The 18,818-nt window shown below is 35.4% G+C and overlaps 1 protein-coding gene across 6 annotated transcripts in view; it reads right to left on the reverse strand.

Moving 5' to 3' along the window:
• Positions 1-18,818, reverse strand: part of LOC138080052 (platelet glycoprotein 4) — a 63,062-nt gene that overhangs the window by 25,686 nt on the left and 18,558 nt on the right. For 3 of the 6 annotated variants that reach the window (XM_068972938.1, XM_068972939.1, XM_068972937.1), the window contains exons 2-3: positions 10,683-10,769; positions 9,071-9,275 (exon numbers count right to left, since the gene is read on the reverse strand). In XM_068972938.1, coding sequence (XP_068829039.1) covers positions 9,071-9,190 — 120 coding nt within the window. In that variant the 5' untranslated portion in view covers positions 9,191-9,275; positions 10,683-10,769. Of the gene's footprint in view, positions 1-9,070; positions 9,279-10,682; positions 10,770-18,818 lie in introns of all 6 variants that reach the window. The other 3 variants (XM_068972933.1, XM_068972935.1, XM_068972934.1) reach the window with 1 other exon arrangement.

The raw sequence follows: 18,818 nt of genomic DNA on the forward strand, positions 1-18,818 counted from the left end.
TAGTCAGTGAAAGATCAAGCTCAAGTATCCTGCTCATGAAAACCTTTGCAACCTGCCACATGCTTGCAACAGAAATGTTTTCAACACATTATGGTAGCAATCTCTTTCAGTCAGCCTCTTACAAGGAAAATCAGTGTGTAATATTGCAAACATGTCTGGTGATTGTAAGGCCAACCATTGGCAAGCTTTAGAGTGACCCTATTTCAATATTGCAACAATTTGTAACAATTTATTAAGCAAGATTAAAGCATTTCAAAAAAGTTCTTATCAGGTTGAATATTAATTTCTAATGTACCCTCAATGAGTCAGACTGAAGAGGCAAAACGGAAAAACAGAAAAATCTAGTGGAATTAGAAGTTTTCTCATTTTCTTCAGAATTTGGATACTTCAGGTGAAAATCGGTTAACATTTGTTAAAAAAAACACAGCTTTGATTTCTCCCATTCAAAACCCTGATCAATGAGGCTTTCCTCTCAGTACATTTGCAGAAACCTATTAGTACCTGTTTTCAAGATTACAGTAGTCTAATTCATTATTATTATGTTAATACTTTAAAATAAAAGAAGAAATATGGAAGTTTTTTTTTCTTTTTTTTGTGAAATCAGAAAATCCAACATTAGAAGTATCTACTAGTTTAGGTATTATTAGTATGGATACATAAGTATCTATTAATAGTTTAGGAGCTGAGACAGAATAGAGAGTCACCAAACCCTTTAAGGTCAATTTTATTATCTGTAATGTGAGGGAGTTATCATAGATGCTCTCCCAGGTTCCTTCCAAGGCTTTTACTCTCTGAACAAGAAGACTATGGAGGTAATGGAGACAAAGGTGACTTTGTGGCAGGCAATGTTTCCAATTAACTACCTTGGAAAGAATACATACTCAGGTGGAAAGCTCCAGTTTACCCTTTTACTGTTAGAGGAAGAGGAAGGAAAGCATTTCACAGAAAATAAGCCTGAAAAAAACCACAAGAACAATCTCACCTGTTTGTTTAGTTCAACAGGAAGCATCAATTCATAGAATGATGGATCAGAAAAGGACAGTGAACATTTACTAGGAGAGCATGCTGACACTCTGAGAAACCAGGTATCTGGCCCAAGGGTCACTGAGCCAAATGCCTAGTGGCAGAATCACGATGAAGATCCTAATCTCTGACCCTTATGCTAGTCCTCTTTCACACCGTGTTACTATTTTTTGTTCCTGTCACCTCTGCACTTAGTTGGTAGAAGTCAAAGTGAATTAGCAGTCTTCAGGATACTTGACTTATTGCTTAATGGAAAGAAAAAGAGAATTCCTTAGAGGAGAACAGGGCATCAACTAAAATGTCATTACAAAATCCTGTGCTGTCACAATCCTTTTACACTGGGTACATCGCAACTGTTAAAGCAGTGTGAGACCTTAGTACTTTTAACAAGAAATTGTCCTTGAAGATTGTTTTATTACTCCTAAAAAATCTTAATTCCATAGCGAACCCAAATCAAGACAAAATTATGTATAGATAAGTATTATGGCTATTCTAAATGTAAAGGTGTTTACTGTAAATGATGAGGGTTTTGAAGCTGAAGTCTACACGGAAGTTGTAAACTATTTTCATTTACCCATTTCAAGAGACATATGAGAGGAGAACACACATGAACATATACACATGAACATTATTACTTTTACACTGCAGACTCTTAAGGACTAGTATAATATCAATTGTTTATCATTACCTCTCCAGACACATATTTCAATAATGTACTTGGTGGGACAGAAATCTCCCTGACTCTAACGCTTGTGCATTTTATATAAAAAAACATTGTAACTATATCGTGTCTTTCTTCTAAGGGCCATGAGTTACTTTGTCTTACTTGTCAATCTGGAGATAACTTTTTTAAAATTGGGAAGTTGAAACACAAAGAATTGAAATGAGTGCATTGAACTTCTAGCTTTAGAGTTAGGGTCATCTAACACCATCCATTTTTTTTTAGTAGTGGAAGTGGGTCCTAGAAAAACAGATGTCTGATTCAATGTGGCACAATAATTTGGTAGTAGATAATGGTGAATCCGGCATTTCACGCCAATCTTGTTTGGTTTTTATAAAACCACAATTTGTACAGAGACAGAGAAAAATATTGAATCAGTCAGAATAGGAATGAATTTCTTCTGATCCTAAGACTACCTAGGTACTAGAAATTTGTATAGACCTCTTTGACTATCAAGACTAAATATATCATAAGGTCCTCTTAAAAAGAAGCTTAAGTTCTTTGTGACTTTAAAAGGCCATGATTTTAAATTGACTTTGGACTGTCTGGCCTATTTTGTGGACCTTTCAGTAAATTTGAAATAGAAAGATGAAATTATATGTACAAAAAAAAAAGTAATATAATTGAAGATCTCTCCCTTGGCTGATACATACATCAGTATCTATCCCTGACTTTAAGCATTCAGACTATTTAGCCCTGGATTTCAGCTTAATGACTCTAGTGTGGCACAGTCTTCAGCTGAGTTGAAAGCTATTTACTTTGAAAGTTCTGTTTTGCTACATTAATTTGAAGGCAGATATCTGGGACTGTAATCTAGTCCTGTGGTCACTTGATTATTGCTGTTATGGGAAAGCAATATTCATCCACATGATGGGCAACTTTAGTCTAAATATGTTCCTGTGAATGAACTATATAGAATACATTCGCAGAAAATAATATTGTCCCATTTCTCAAAGTTCTTACAGAGTACTGAAAGATGGAATCATATAAAGCAGATTTTAATCTATGAGTAGATTTCCTTACCCTACTGCCAACCTAAGTATATTGGCTTCTTTACTCAAAGCCTAGAGTGAAAAGTGAAAGTGTTAATCGCTCAGTCATGTCTGACTCTTTGTGACTGGATGGATTGTAGCCCATCAGGAGCTTTTGTCTATGGAATTCTCCAGGGAAGAATATAAGAGTGGGTTGCCATTCCCTTCTTCAGGGGATCTTCCTGATCTAGGGGTCAGGATCCTGATCAGGGTCTGATTAGGGGGTCTTCCTGATCCTGGGTCTCATGCATTGCAGGCAGATTCTTTACTGTTTGAGCCTCCTGGGAAGCCTAGAGTGAAGTGGTTAACAATGAAATAGATGCTATGAGTTTGATTCCCAGTTTGATCATATGCTAACCATTTAAACTTGGGCAGGCTATTTGATTTCTTGTACCTCAGCTTCCTTATTTGTAAAATAGGGATAATAATAATATTGGAAATAATATGAGGTTGAATGATATGAAATTAATATTTCTGAAAGTCAATATAGGTGGAATATGGTATAATTATATTAATTATTTCATTCATAGCATTCCTGTCTGAACCAGTCATGTGGCAATAGCTCATGTAAAATCCTGTGACACTTCTGCTATTTGATCATTTCTATATTTATTCTCCATCCAGTGAAATCAAAACTTTCCTAAACAGCAGAAACATACTGAAAAGAGTCTTTTTCTTCTTCACTCACTACCACAATTTGTTCTGTTTAGAACCAGTTACAAGCAGTCTTCCTATGATCAAAACATTTCCTCCTATGTGTATACATGCTGAGAGAAAGAGAGGATTAGAATATCAGTGCCAGTTGTGCTAATAATCAAAAAGTGATTTTGGTCTCAGGTTATTATCAAGTCATCACTTAAACCTCAGAATAACAAGTGGTGAAATTGATTAGATGTAATATGTTTCTGAAACTCAGGAAATCAGCCTCCAAGTGTTTATATAAGAACCTAAAATGGGAGAGTTTTTCTTTGGCATGAAAAGTATACTATGTTGATATTAAATTGGGCTGGAGGAAGAAAATTACACTGACCAGCTGTTTCTTAAAACATTTTAAAGTGATTTTATTATTGGAGTTAATATGCAAATACATGTTTAATCCATGTTTTACTACTATTTAAATTTAGAGTTTATTTTAGATTATTTCGTGTTCTCATAATTATTATTAAATTAAAGCAAGTTCTACTATCTTTAATAACCTATATACCTCTGGTACTTTTTTGAGCTTTTAGATACTATAATAAGGTAAAAATTATTTTATCATATCTAGAAATAGTCTAAGCATATACCATGAAATTAATATATATGTGTATAAAATTTACTATCAAATATTGAAATTATAGTCATTTTAATAAGTCAAAATAATCATCATTTATGTTTATTTTATCTGGAAGCATTTTTTGGCTACAAGAAGATCATTCTTTTCAAGAATAGGGAAAGGAAATTGTGTAATTGAATGATGGTATGATTGAACATTAGTCTTTTAATTGAAAAAGATATCTTGATTTTCTGTCTTGATGTTCCATGGTTATTATTATATAATATTCAGCAATATTAATCAAGTGGTATTTTATAGTGTCAGGTGATAAATTATCCTTTGTGAGTGGTGCCAGAACTTTGACCTTTTTCTGAAGTCCTTTGATAATTTCTGCTTTCCACATTCATGGCAGCTCATGCCATTGACTTTTAGTCTATCTAGCGAGATTGCGTAAATCTGCAGGTCCCACTCAGTTCTACTAGGAATCATGATCTGAAACACTGGTATAAAAGCATTCAGCTATAATGCATACAACCCTACATAATGCATAATTATCTATAATGCATAAAAACCCTACAAAATTTCCTTTGGAAATAGTGAATAAAGAAATATAATGGTAAAATGTATTGACTATTTTACGCCATTTCAGATATTGGTATCAGGTGTCATCTTTGAGAACCAGAAAGTATCAGAGTCCCAACTCTAGAGAACATGATGAGATGGTTTTCTTATCTTTTTAAATTAAGCACTTTATTTTTTTAATGGTGATTATATATAGGTAATAACTTTGCCAATTTGCTGTTAGTCCATTAAATAATGCAAGTTACATGCAATGAGTTTTAATTGTAGAGAAAAACTGTCTGGTAGTACAACATATATATATGTGTGTTTGTAAAATAGCAGTATTAACCTAAGTGGTCTTGAGGCAGGGGCGAGACACTTAACTGTCTGTGCTTACACATAGTTCAAAGATTTGACATCTACACGTATGCCAAACAGATACATATGCTAATCTCATATCTAAAATAATTTTGTAAACTAAATTTAAAAGAAACAGTTTTATTTAAATGAAGAAAAAGTCACAACAGCTTTACATAATTAAAACAAGCAAGGTCAACACCACTATATGAAAATCTGAGCACAAAAGTAGGCTGTCTTAACTATACTACACAGCTCCTGACCACTGAAGGGCTTCTGATGATGTCTTGAAAAGTGAAGTTGTTTAGTTGTGTCCACCTCTTTGTGACCCATGGACTGTAACTTATCATGTTCCTCTGACCATGGGATTTTCCAGGCAAGAGTACTGGAGTGGGTTGCCATTTCCTTCTCCAGGGGATCTTCCTGACCCAGGGATTGAACCCAGGTCTCCTGCATTGCAGGCAGATGCTTTACCATCTAAGCCACTTAATCTTAGCCAAAAGACTGAAAAGTGATGTTTTAGAGATGATGTCTTAGTCTGTGAATATTGAGCTGGGTTACAGTATGACCCAAAGATTGCAGGTAACCCTCATTTCAAAAATAAGAAGGGAAAACACTCTATTTCTTTATTTTATCCCACTTTATTACTTGGCACTACTGAAAATAGAATTTTAAAGTTATTAGTGACTATGTTCTAACTACTATTTCCTTAATTTTCATCTGCTTGAGATAATTTTACTTTTTCCTTAAAAACTGACTTCATAATAACTTCTAAAAAAAATTACAGTCTATTGTTTTCATTGCTTCATATAAAATAATTTTTCTGTTTTCTGTTGTCTTCCTACTTACCTCTGAATGCATAAATCCCGTAGTAATTTCTCTGCGCTTTTGTCTCTATATTCAAACTCTCCTTAAACATATCTATTGTTTAGTTTTATCTGTATTCTCTATAATAATGAACAAATCTCTGAACCTTCCCTTTGAAATATACACTGATGTTCTTTTCAAATCACTTATAAAACCTCTGTGCTTTATTCGTCTAAGGTATACATATTTGTATCAAGAACACAACTGGACATCTTGTGGTTTGAAACTTTTACTCCTCTCTCCCCCTATTTATTTAGTTCCTCTGTCCATTGCATTCCATCACCCATCGGTCCTACATACTACATCACACTAGACCAGAGAGCCTTTTGTTATGTGCAAACTGTGCGAAGATCTGTTTAAAAGTGAGTGCTAAATTCTCCTTGAGAGTGGTCATGTCTTACATAACATTTCCTGTTTTTGGTCTCCTCACTATCCAACACTTTCTATTGTAGAATTAGAGAGTGCAAAATGAATAATCATCTCATCTCTGCCTTAAGATTGCCTAGGTTTAGAAACTAACTCATGTTCCTTTTGGCTGGGTAAGTTGTCAGGTTGATTTAAGGTCTTGTGATGGTAGTACCTTCTCATTGATATTTGTGAAGATTAAATGAATTAGTATATATGAAGCTCTTAGTAGGACTAAAAAATGCCTTATTTATTTAGTATATAGTATAATATATTAGTATGTGTGGCATATAACTTACTAGTATATAGTATTGCCATTTCTTTCTTCATATATTTGCTACCAGTCTCTAAATGCAGATTCTGTTATATCTAACAACTACAGGTAAATATACACTACTATTGCCTGTCATGTCACTACTTAAATAGTCTTCTGCCTGATGCTCAAAAGTTTCCTAAATTTTACCCCATGTTATTATCTTTCCAATCATCTTTGCTGTTATTTCTTTGTTTTGACACATTAAAAAAAATATATTTTTCCTTCTATTGTCACAATATTTAGTTGCATTTCCACAACTTTTTTCCATAGCATTAAGCAGTCCCTTGACACTTTTATTGGAACTCTCTTTGGGCTATCAAAATTTTATACTTCAAAATCCAACTCAAGTCTCACCTTCTTCCTGAATTTATTGAATACTCTACGAAAGTTCTCTTTCTAAATAGTGTATGCTTTAGAATTCAATTACACAGTTTCACAAGTCTCTAGTTTTTTTACAATATGGTTTTTCCCAGTTAAAATTTATATTTCTTGAGATAAATATTGATTCTCTCTTAGCCTCTATACAAATTTTTGATGTCTCAAAACTCTTATTTCCTCAAGATTAGCCATATGAACTTAGAGATAAATATTAAAAATTAAAATAGATGTTAGTGCCTCTCATGACACAGAGACTCTGTATGTATAATATTGTTGAATAATAAGAAACAATAGATGATCACTGTTTGCTACTGATTATCAAGTATGAATTAAAAAAATCTTAGTCTAAGAATCTTCGTCTAAGATGCTGTATACTGGAAGATTATTGTGGCTTTTCTCTTCTTAAGATTAAAAAAGAAAAGTTATAGTCTGTGTGTCAAAATTTATCCTGTTCTCACTCCACAGATACAGAAGGGAAGTGAGTTTATAGAGCAGAAAGGATACAGGACAATAGCAGTTCTCTCTAACACATTAGACACTCTATACCTCACCATCTCCTGTCTGTCTCTATTGAGCTATATTAAAATAATATCAAGAAAACTGGGAATTCCAAGGAAGGAGATGGTATTTAATGTATAATATTTCCAGTTAAATTCATGAAGTTAAACTTTTTGCTGTCAGTTAGCAAGAGAAAAGATAGAAATGCCTGTGTGGTTATTAAGCAAATATAGCATACAAGTACAGAAACTGTACCAAAAATGTCCTATTTCTTAATCTGTTGTGCTACGACAATAGCTATAATAGTACAGTCAGAAAAATTCTTAAATTTACAGACTAAGCATTTAGCTGAACAAAAACAAACCAAAAAAGCTTTGGAAAATAGTAACTTCTTGTCCTGGGTAACTAGATTTGAAATTAAATCTTCATATTAAGTCAGGCAGTGCTTTAGTGAAAAATAATTGTAATTATTTAAACTCCTAGTAAGAGCAGGATGTCAAACATGGGTGAATGGATGAGACAGATAAAGGTCTTGACAGGAACAGAAACCCCCGTATGAGTTGGTAGTCTAGCCCATTTTATGATTCAGTTCTTGTTGATCTCCTCTGTACAGTGTGCTTACTGACATCCAGACCACTGGCATCTGAACCAGGATGACAGCTGAGGCTAGCACTCAGATAAGTTTATTTGGCCAGCATTGTATTTTAAAAATAAACATACATGCCTCTCAGTAGGCCAGACACTTTTAACTTCACAGTAGTCATTGTCTTGTTTATATATTGTTCTTGGTAGCTTTTTTTAAGCCTTGTCTCCAAACCCTGAAGTTATTTGAATTTGCTACCCCTGGTTTAGGGTTCCAGAAGACCTACATCTCCTTACCCTAGTCTTCCTTTTCTTTATCAATTAAAGTTGGTGCGTATAAAGCTGAATTAGAAGGAACTACGATGAGAGACAGATTCTAGTTTGTTGTACAAAGCCTGTGTATTAAGTCACTTTATTTTTAGTTAATCTACAGTGAACTTGTTTGTATACATATATATATAGGCACACACACATATACATACATGTATGTACTAGGATATGTTCTGCATAACATTTCTGAAAGTATTTTGTAAAAATCCCTTATCAACCTTCATCGGTAGGAAATGTTTATAAGAATCATATTATTAATATTACACACATATAGAACAGTTTACCAAACAAAAATAAATTTTACCAGTTTTACCAAATATTCCTAAATCAATATTAAACACAGTATTAAGTTATATATAATTTTACTTTAATCAACTGTAACCAAAGTGCAACTACTTTTATAAATGTACCCTCACAAAATAACACTCATTTCTCATTCAAAAGCATATGAAAAGCATATCAGCATACTCTTTGGACATAATTAAATGGAATTATTTATACTTATGTGCATACCTATAATAGTTTTTATCAGAAATTAAAATATTTAGACTTAAGATGACAGCACATTCATATAGAGTATACATCATACTTTGATTATTTCTCTATCATGTAGAGTTTCAGTTGCTCAAAATCACCTTCGTGTTAAATTGCTGGTTATAATGAAATATAAAACAGAAACCCTAAGCCAAACACAAATCAAGGTAGACTGAATCAGGATGAAAAGAAATATTCTCGATACCACGTACCTTTTTAATTGTCTTCTCAATGAGCATGTCTCCAACTGGCATTAGAATCCCTCCAAACACAGCCAGGACTGCACCAATGACAGCACCAGCGATGAGCCCACAGTTTCTATTGCACCCCATTTTTCTTGTTCAAGGAAAAACTGACGTTCAGCACCTGCTTCTTTCAAACTCCCAGGTCTGATGAAGGTGGTTGCCAAGAGGTCTGCTTCTTTCGTTAGAAGGAGACCATAAAACAGAAGCATAAATATCAGTACAAAAAGATCAAAGTACAAGGAGAACATGCAACTGAAACAGATCATTTTGCCAGGTATAAACAGACTTTTTTTTTTAGAAAACTTTCTAGGTCTTGTATTTTTTTTTTTTAATTTGACTACCTACCAGTGGTAGAAACAATAAATATCATCACATAGAGCAATTCCTCAAAATCCTCCTCTTTTTTTTTTCCTGTGGATAATTAACATACTGAAATCTTATCTATGGAGAATGTGTATATGTACTCTTGCCCTCTGCCTACCTGTCAGCCTGGGACACTTATGGACATTTTTGCCCTCTATCTGGCTTTTCCACCTAAACACAGCCATTTATACAGTACTACCTGGGGAACAACAGACTGGTTCCAAATAGGAAAAGGAGTACATCAAGGCTGTATATTGTCCCCCTGCTTATTTAACTTCTATGCAGAGTACATCATGAGAAACACTGGGCTGGAAGAAGTACAAGCTAGAATCAAGATTTCCAGGAGAAATATCAGTAACCTCAGATATGCAGATAACACCACCCTTATAGCAGAAAGTGAAGAACTAAAAAGCCTCTTGATGAAAGTGAAAGAGGAGAGTGAAAAAGTTGGCTTATAGCTCAATATTCGGAAAAGATCATGGCATTTGGTCCCATCACTTCATGGGAAATAGGTGGAGAAACAGTGGAAACAGTGACTGACTTAATTTTTTGGACTTCAAAACCACTGCAGATGGTGATTGCAGTCATGAAATTAAAAGACACTTACTCCTTGGAAGGAAAGTTATGACCAACCTAGACAGCATATTAAAAAGCAGAGACATTACTTTGTTAACAAAGGTCCATCTAGTCAAGGCTATGGTTTTACCAGTGGTTATGTATGGATGTGAGAGTTGGACTATAGAGAAAGCTGAGCACTGAAGAATTGATGCTTTTGAACTGTGGTGTTGGAGAAGACTCTTTAGAGTCCCTTGGACTGCCAGGAGATCCAACCAGTCTATCCTAAAGGAGATCAGTCCTGGGTGTTCATTGGAAGGAGTAATTCTGAAGCTGAAACTCCAATACTTTGGCCACCTGATGTGGAAGAGCTGGCTCATTTGAAAAGACCCTAATGCTGGGAAAGATTGAGGACAGGAGAAGGGGATGACAGAGGATGGGATGGTTGGATGGCATCACTGATTCAATGGATGTGAGTTTGGGTAGACTCCGGGAGTTGATGATGGATAGGGAGGCCTGGCATGCTGTGGTTCATGGAGTCACAAAGAGTCGGATGTGACTGAACTGAACTGATCCTGGTGTTCTGCAAACTGAATGTGGGTTGACTGGAGTCTATTCCATCTAAATTCTAAACAAGAATGATAACAAATGTCTTCTTTACCTTTTTCACAATTAGAAAGATACAGTTTTTACAGGAAATGATCTGATGAGTCTTAGGAGTCAGTTCTTCTAATCACTGGTAGCCTATCTGTTAAAACAAAAAACATGAGTAAATTAGGGAAATACATTGTCAGAAAATTAACACTACACTACTCTCTAATATCACCAAAATTATAATCACTGTTAAAAGAAATTTCCATTCTCATGGATATTGAGTTCATGCTTGAATTCTTTCTTATCAACTGTGTTGAAAACGTTGAAATATTTTACATAATATTTTCACTTCTTTTTAATAACTGATTTTTATATCGTCTAAAGGTAAACAGAACTTGAAGAAAATATGTAAGGTAGAGTATATCTAGATTCTGTAATAGGTATTGCTTTCTTACTAGCCTCAAATACATATATTTTAACATATTCAAGAGCAATAGTGTTCCTTTCGTTGTAGGGAGCTGATTCATAGGGCTTCCCTGGTGACTCAGTGGTAAAGAATCTGGCTGCCAATACAGGAGATGTGGGTTGAATCCCTGGGTTGGGATGATCCCTTGGAGAAGCAAGTGGCAATCCACTCTGGTATTTTTGCCTGGGAAATCCCATGGACAGAGGAGCCTGGTGGGCTACAGTTCATGAGGTTGCAAAAGAATCAGACACACTTAGAGACTAAACAACAACAATAAACTGATTCTTAAAAATCCTGTTAAAATCAACTCGATCGTGTCAATATGTATTTCACTTAGTCTTATCTTTGGAAAAAAATTCCTAGCATAATAAGCAGATCCTATGGTAACAAGACTTTATTATTCAAATACCTAAAACATACTATTTAAGCAGTTTTGATTGCAGTAGGAAATCTGTACTAGAGTTGACCTGACATTGATAAACAGAATGTGCTTTGTAGCTTGTAAACAAATACTCCCTAATTCAGAATGCCCTTGCCCAAGGAAGACAAAAATTGCAACAGATTGGAGGGACACACAATATTTTTGTCAGTCTTGTAAGGATAATAGTAAAAATCATACTTCGTTATGGTTTCAGATTTTTCCCTCTGTAGCTTGGTTGTGGTTACAGTACCATTCTGATGGTTTTATTAGTATTTCTTTCCACTTGAGTAAGCATTTAATTTTTTAAAATTATTAATTGCATAGCTAAGAAAATGTTAAGAATAATGTTATTAAAATAAAGGAATAAGACTTTCCCTCAAAATGGAAAAAGGCAAATCTTATAAACTTTTTTCATTCTTCAGAATTTCCATTCTCTTATACCAAATACCTAGGTTGATCCACTGTAAATCAGGGTGAACAAACTGATTCACACTGAGGTCCTGGTGGCTAAGAAGTTTGAATAGTCATTAATGTCACATTTTTTTCCCAATGTAAACAGAACACACAAGCCTAAACAAGTGGTTTACTTTTCCCGTGGAATTTTATGTCTCTGAGCAAGTTGAGTTGTTGTTGTTTAGTTGCTAAGTCATTAGCAACTCTTAGCAACCCATAGGCTGCAGCACGCCAGGCTCCACTATCCTCCACTATCTCCTGGAGTTTGCTCAAATTCATATCCATTGAGTCCATGATGCTATCAAACTATCTAATCCTCTGCTACCCCTTTCTCCTGTTGCCTTCAGTCTTTCCCAGCATCAACGTCTTTTCTAATTAGTCAGCTCGTCACATCAGGTGGCCAAAGTATTGGAGCTTAAACCAGTCCTTCCAATGAATATTCAGGGTGGATTTCCTTTGGGATTGACTGGTTTGATCTCCTTGTAGTCCAAGAGACTCTCAAGAGTCTTCCCCAGCCCCCTAGTTTGAAAGCATCAATTTGTTGGCATTCGACCTTCTTTATGGTTCAACTGTCACATCTGTACATGACTACTATAAAAACCATAGCTTTGGCTATACAGACCTTTGTAGGAAAAGTGATGTCTTTGCTTTTCAGTACACTAAGTTTGGCATAGCTTTCCTTCCTTTATTAATTGCTTGGGGGTAGAATTCGCCTGCCAGTGCAGGAGATGTAAGAGACACAGGTTAGTTTCCTGGGTCAGGAAGATCCCCTAGAAAAGGGAATGGCCACCCACTCCAGTATTCTAGACTGGAGAATTCCATGGACAGAGGAGCCTGGCAGGCTACAGTCCATAGGGTCACATTGGTCATGACTGAAATGATTTAACACAGAGGATGAGGAATAACATGCTCCCTCCTATGGCTTTGGCTAGGATTGTCATAATACAGTGGAATAAATTATTTAAACTTGATAATAATGACTAGATATTCTCAAGTAGAATCTCTCTTCTACTTGTGAATAGCATTCAAGTGTGCTGTACTGTATGTAAGTGACCATATTCAGGGGAGCTTATCAAGTACTATTTTACTGAATGCCCATCTTATAGGCCATTCCCCAGTTCTCATCTGTAAGTTATATTTGAGGTAGACATCAAAATGCAGGGTTCCAAACTGCTGTAATTAAGGGTGGGAGACTCGAGATGAAACCAAAGTGCGATTGGCCACTTTCTTGCCAGATGACCATGGGCAAGCTATTTAATTGCTCTGTTCCTCAATTTCTTCATGTGTAAAGTAAGATTATAAGATGAGACCCCCATTTTTTCATTTAAGCAGCTGGACTGATTCTTCACTCAAATCCTTACATGGAAGACCAAGCCAAGTGACTTAGATTACAGCATTTGTGGGACCACCGAGACCCTGATTCCTAACTAGGTCGCCTGTGTCCCACCTAGCACTATCTTGTCCCATGTTTAGGATGCTTGAGGAGCATCTCTGTAGAACCTGTGGATTGCAGTTTATTAAAAAATTGGATAGGAAACCCCAAGGGTCAAATTCTAGTTTTGTTTATATAACATCAGGAATACAACTCAAATCATCTCTTTGGAAAGATATTGTCTACATAAATGCCACAAAATTATTCAATATTAATGTCCTTTGCAGTTCTGTCACATGGAATATAAAATGATTTTAAAATTACAAATCTTTTATTTCTGAAATGGATATAGGTGTGTATTATTTGTCTGTTCCCAGATTCCATACCTTCACCTAGTTGAGAATCTGTCTGACCTTTCCCAGAATCATTATCCTTTATTTAAGCAGTCCCATGGGCTATAGTGAAGAGTCCCAAGGGGCAAAAAGTCCCCAAAAATCTGCTGGATGAACCAATGTGTTCTTTAGCACCTTCCTCTCTAAACATGAAAGTGCATTATTATACCATCCAAGGACCCTGCGCCCAGAGATGTCAAGTTATTGGCAGACCTGGGTACTGCCTAGACTCTGTCTGTTTTGAACTTAAAACTGAAGTGAGATAGTGCACACAGCCCAGCGCTGTTGAGTCTTCATCAGAAAACAGAAGTGTCAATGATTTATTCTGCTAAATTGCATGCTTGGACAGTTACTAGTATAACACTGGTCTGGATGATATCTAAGCAAAGATAGTAGTGTGACTCACATTCTGCATACATATACTGATATTTTTGACAGAAAGAGATTGACTTTATGAACTTTTTGCCCAGCTTATTTCGTTATCTTGATGCAAGATTTTTTTTCTCTAAAAATAGGCAAGATATTTTATATAAATGTAATCCTTCTTTATCAATGGCTTTGCTTTCCATGGTTTCACTTATCCACAGTCAAAAGTGGTCAACTGAAGCTAACTGAATCTGTAGAAAGTAAAATCTTGGATGAAGGGGACTACTTGGGGTTTGGTGCTATCTCTAGGTTCAGGCACCCACTGAGGGTCTTGGGTTTATCATGCTTCTGTGCCTTGTTACCATAAGTGTTGTTATTATAATCATACTTCAAGCTTATGCTTCATACTACAAAATTACAAATACAGGCTGACCCTTGAACACAGAGGGGTTATGGACAATGCAGGCAGTGGAAAATCCACATATAACTACACCATCAGCTTACCTATGGTATCCAACCAACTGCATATATGGGATCAGGTTGTACTGTAGTATTTATTGAAAAGATACTCCATAAAAGTGCACTGACAAAGTTCAAACCTGTTGTGTCCAAGGGTCAGCTGTAATTTGTGCTTCCCCAGGAGGCGCAGTAGTAAAGAATCTGCCTGCCAATGCAGGAGGTGTGGATTTAATCCCAGGGTCATGAAGATTCCATGGAGAAGGAAATGGCAACCTACTCCAATATTCTTGCCTGGAAAATCCCATTGGACAGAGGAGCCTAGCGGGCTACAGTAAGTACATGGGGTTGTTGCAAAGAGTCAGACAGGACTTAGCGACCGAGCATACACGCCACTGTAGTTTTATTCACCTGAAGCAAAGGAGGAACCAACAAATTAAATAGGACATGCACTGAATACATGAGAAAAGTTCAGGTTACCCAGCATGCTGCACTCAACAACAGCTGTATAAAGTGTAGTTTGTCTCCACTATTCTCTCAAATGTAGCTATTTAGAGCAGATAAGATTTGCATTTTGCACACTTGGTTTTCTTAATCATACAGATTCTTTCATAATAATTTTTTTTTTTTGCTAATTTTAGGTTAAATTTTATTCTTTACCCTTATTTCTTTATTAGAAATAATGTACTGCTTGCTTCAGTCCAATTCAGTTCAGTTACTCAGTCATGTCCGACTCTTTGTGACCCCATGAACTGCAGCATGCCAGGTCTCCCTGTCCATCACCAAATCCCAGAGTTCACCCAAACCCATGTCCATCAAGTCAGTGATGCCATCCAGCCATCTCATCCTCTGTCATCCCGTTCTCCTCCTGCCCCCAATCCCTCCCAGCATCAGAGTCTTTTCCAATGAGTCAACTCTTTGCATGAGATGGCCAAAGTATTAGAGTTTCAGCTTTAGCATCAGTCTTTCCAATGAACACCCAGGACTGATCTCCTTTAGAATGGACTGGTTGGATCTCCTTGCAGTCCAAGGGACTCTCAAGAGTCTTCTCCAACACCACAGTCCAAAAGCATCAATTCTTCGGCGTTCAGCTTTCTTCACAGTCCAACTCTCACATCCATACATGACCACTGGATAATCATAGCCTTGACTAGGTGGACCTTTATTGGCAAAGTAATGTCTCTGCTTTTCAATATGCTATCTAGGTTGGTCATAGCTTTCCTTCCAAGGAGTAAGCTGCTTGCTTAAAGTACTTCAATTTAGAAAACAAAAAATTCACATATACAGGAAAGAAAACTTATTTTTGAGACTTACAAGAAGAAAGACGAGAAAATAAAGACATTGTAAGATCCCACTAATCCCATACCTTTCTTCACTGTGTCCTGTCAGTTCACAGACCATAAATCCTACTCTTTTTGTGGAGTTTGTGAACGTAACTACATGTGGGCTGTTTATTTTCTTGCTGTCAAGTCAACAGTGTGTTTCTAGATGAACTTATGAGTGTTATGCCTTTCCATTATGTTGGAAACCTGGTGGTCGGAACTGAGACTGAGCTTTAAGAAGTGTCCCCAGAAGTAGGTCAGAATAATAGAGAAACTTCCTAGAGAATTTGTGATTATTTTCATGTGTGTATAGAGCTGTGTTTCCTTGGAAACTCCACCCAGAAAAAGGCATGGCCAAGAGGTATGGTTTCCTGGGATATGAACTATGAAACTTTAAAACAGTTTCATATTACATACTTGGGCTATGAATGAATGCAGGACCTAGATGACATTTTCTGACTCATGAGTGAATATCCCAAATTTCCTATTCTATCCATAAGCCTTCCTTCTGCTTGTCTTCAGAATAGGAAACCAGATCACATCTCTGTTTTCTACTGGACACACAAGTAATTCTTTTAATACATGGCCTTTTCCTCACTGAATACAGTATTTGCCCACAAAACCCAGGTTTGGAGTTTGTGGGCGATTAATTCAATGACAGGTTGAATATGAAAATTAGCTTTCCAAATTAACTTCCTTTTCACACTCTTACCTTACATGATATCTAAGTGTGTTTTCAAAGCCATGATTCCCTAGACATGAGTAAGATGCAGATTCATATCAAGCTGGTTAAATCAGTTATTTAAATCTGGTTGTGTTTCATCAAGTGAATACCTAAGGTCACTAGATTAAATCGTACTTATTTTAATGCAATCCCAACATTTGAAGGTAGTTAAAAGAATATCTATTCTGATCAAAGTGGGCAGCAACTGTGGCCCTTTCCCCTTCTAGTCACATCTCATTTGGGCTCTGAGTCATCCCCGCAGAACCCTAGGGCTCTGTGGTAAATGTTTAAATTAGATTCAGAAATCCTCATCATCTTCTCTTATTGAAGTTACCATAATCTTTTTTAATGTATATGGGCATTTCCATCCTATCAGAATATATGGAGGTAAATATATACAATAGAAAATGTATAGATATCATAATATAACACACTTCACTAAATTATGCCTTTCAAATATAACAACTTTTACTTTTGTGGTAATCTTAAAATAATTAAAACAATAATTACATTGACTTCATTATCACATTAAATGTTCTTCTAGAAACACACCAATCTTTTGGAGTAGGTTTTAGAGTACTTGATATGACCCACAGAGATGTTATGGGAAGGGAGGTGGGAGGGGGGTTCATGTTTGGGAACACATGTAAGAATTAAAGATTTTAAAATTAAAAAAAAAAGAAATTTAAAAAAATAGAGTACTTGATTATAGAGATTACTATAGATTTGAAATGATTCTCTCAGAGTCTTATCAGTTTAAATAGAATTATCTAGAACCATTCTTGATTTTTGAATCCTGATAGAAACACTATTGTTTCTTTTTCCCCAACCCAACTCTTCCTATGAATGGGAAGATACTATAAGATTTTCAATAGTTATTATTCTGGGCTTTGAATTCAAGTAATTTAGGTTTGCTTTGCAGGCTAACATAGTTTCTCTGTGGCTCAGTTTTCTCTCAAATGGGTATATATACATCTCTCAGTTCAGTTCAGTTGCTCAGTCATGTCTGACTCTTGGCGACCCCATGAATCACAGCGTGCCAGCCTCCCTGTCCATCACCATCTCCCAGAGTTCACTCAGACTCACGTCCATCGAGTCCGTGATGCCATCCAGCCGTCTCATCCTCTGTTGTCCCCTTCTCCTCCTGCCCCCAATCCCTCCCAGCATCAGAATCTTATATATGGTTATAAATGTCAAGTAAAATTCAGTGAGAAGGAATAAAATTTCCTATCATAGCACCTGTTATTTTATTTGCAATATTATGAAATATATTGAACTGTAACAACAGTAAAATATTATTGTGAATTGGCCAAGTATTTTTTAAAATTCTAGTAAATGTGTCTTTTTCATAAATAATAAATGATCATTTCCAAAACTCTTAGATTACAATAAAATCTGATGAGATGGCTTATTCTTAGGTATACAGGGGTTTAGAATATTATGCAAATGAAAAATCAACTCCTAGGTTAGAATAATTTCTCAAAACTTTCAACCATGACTTGGGCCACTGAATTAAAAAATGCCTTGTAATTAAATCAGAAAATAGTTACAGAATCAGTTCTTTCAGGAAGAAAGAATCCACAAGATTTTTTGCCTATAGTGTAGCAACTATAACTCCCAAGATAAATTCCAAAATTTTCAGTGCATTCTGTCTAGTACCTCTCTAATTATAGTTTTATTCCTCTCAGTTTAACTTCTATCTGATGTTTGTGTATTAAATTTATTGTTCTGTTCTTGTAGTGATTCTGGTAAATGAAACAAATTTCTGTGTATTTTTTTTCTCTCATGAAATCCAGTGGACCACTGGACTCTTCTATATAACAAAATTTTTGAAAAATATTATTTTGGTTATTTTTTGACTGAATATTAAGAGCATTTTTTTAAACTGCTTTAAAACTACACACTAAAGAACTGAAGTACATGCATAGATTTTAAAAACATTTTTCAATATGTTACTTGACAATTCTAGAAACTGTTTGAAATTTACTATAGTGAATTTATGCCATTTACAGTTATGTATGAGTTCACTTACTATAATTAATTTATAGCTTTTAATTTCTCCAGAATGATTTGTCATTTATTAGTATTATCATTCAAGAAAATAATTTGCTGCTATTTGTAATAAGTTTCCTAAACTTATTAGTTTCCTAACTTATTAGTTTCCTAACTTATTAGTTTCCTAACTTATAAGTTTTCTAAAATCACAAAAACTTCAATTTTTAAAAAATTCT

Source organism: Capricornis sumatraensis, chromosome 5 (assembly GCF_032405125.1).
Source record: "Capricornis sumatraensis isolate serow.1 chromosome 5, serow.2, whole genome shotgun sequence".
In the NCBI taxonomy this organism is placed as follows: domain Eukaryota; kingdom Metazoa; phylum Chordata; class Mammalia; order Artiodactyla; family Bovidae; genus Capricornis; species Capricornis sumatraensis.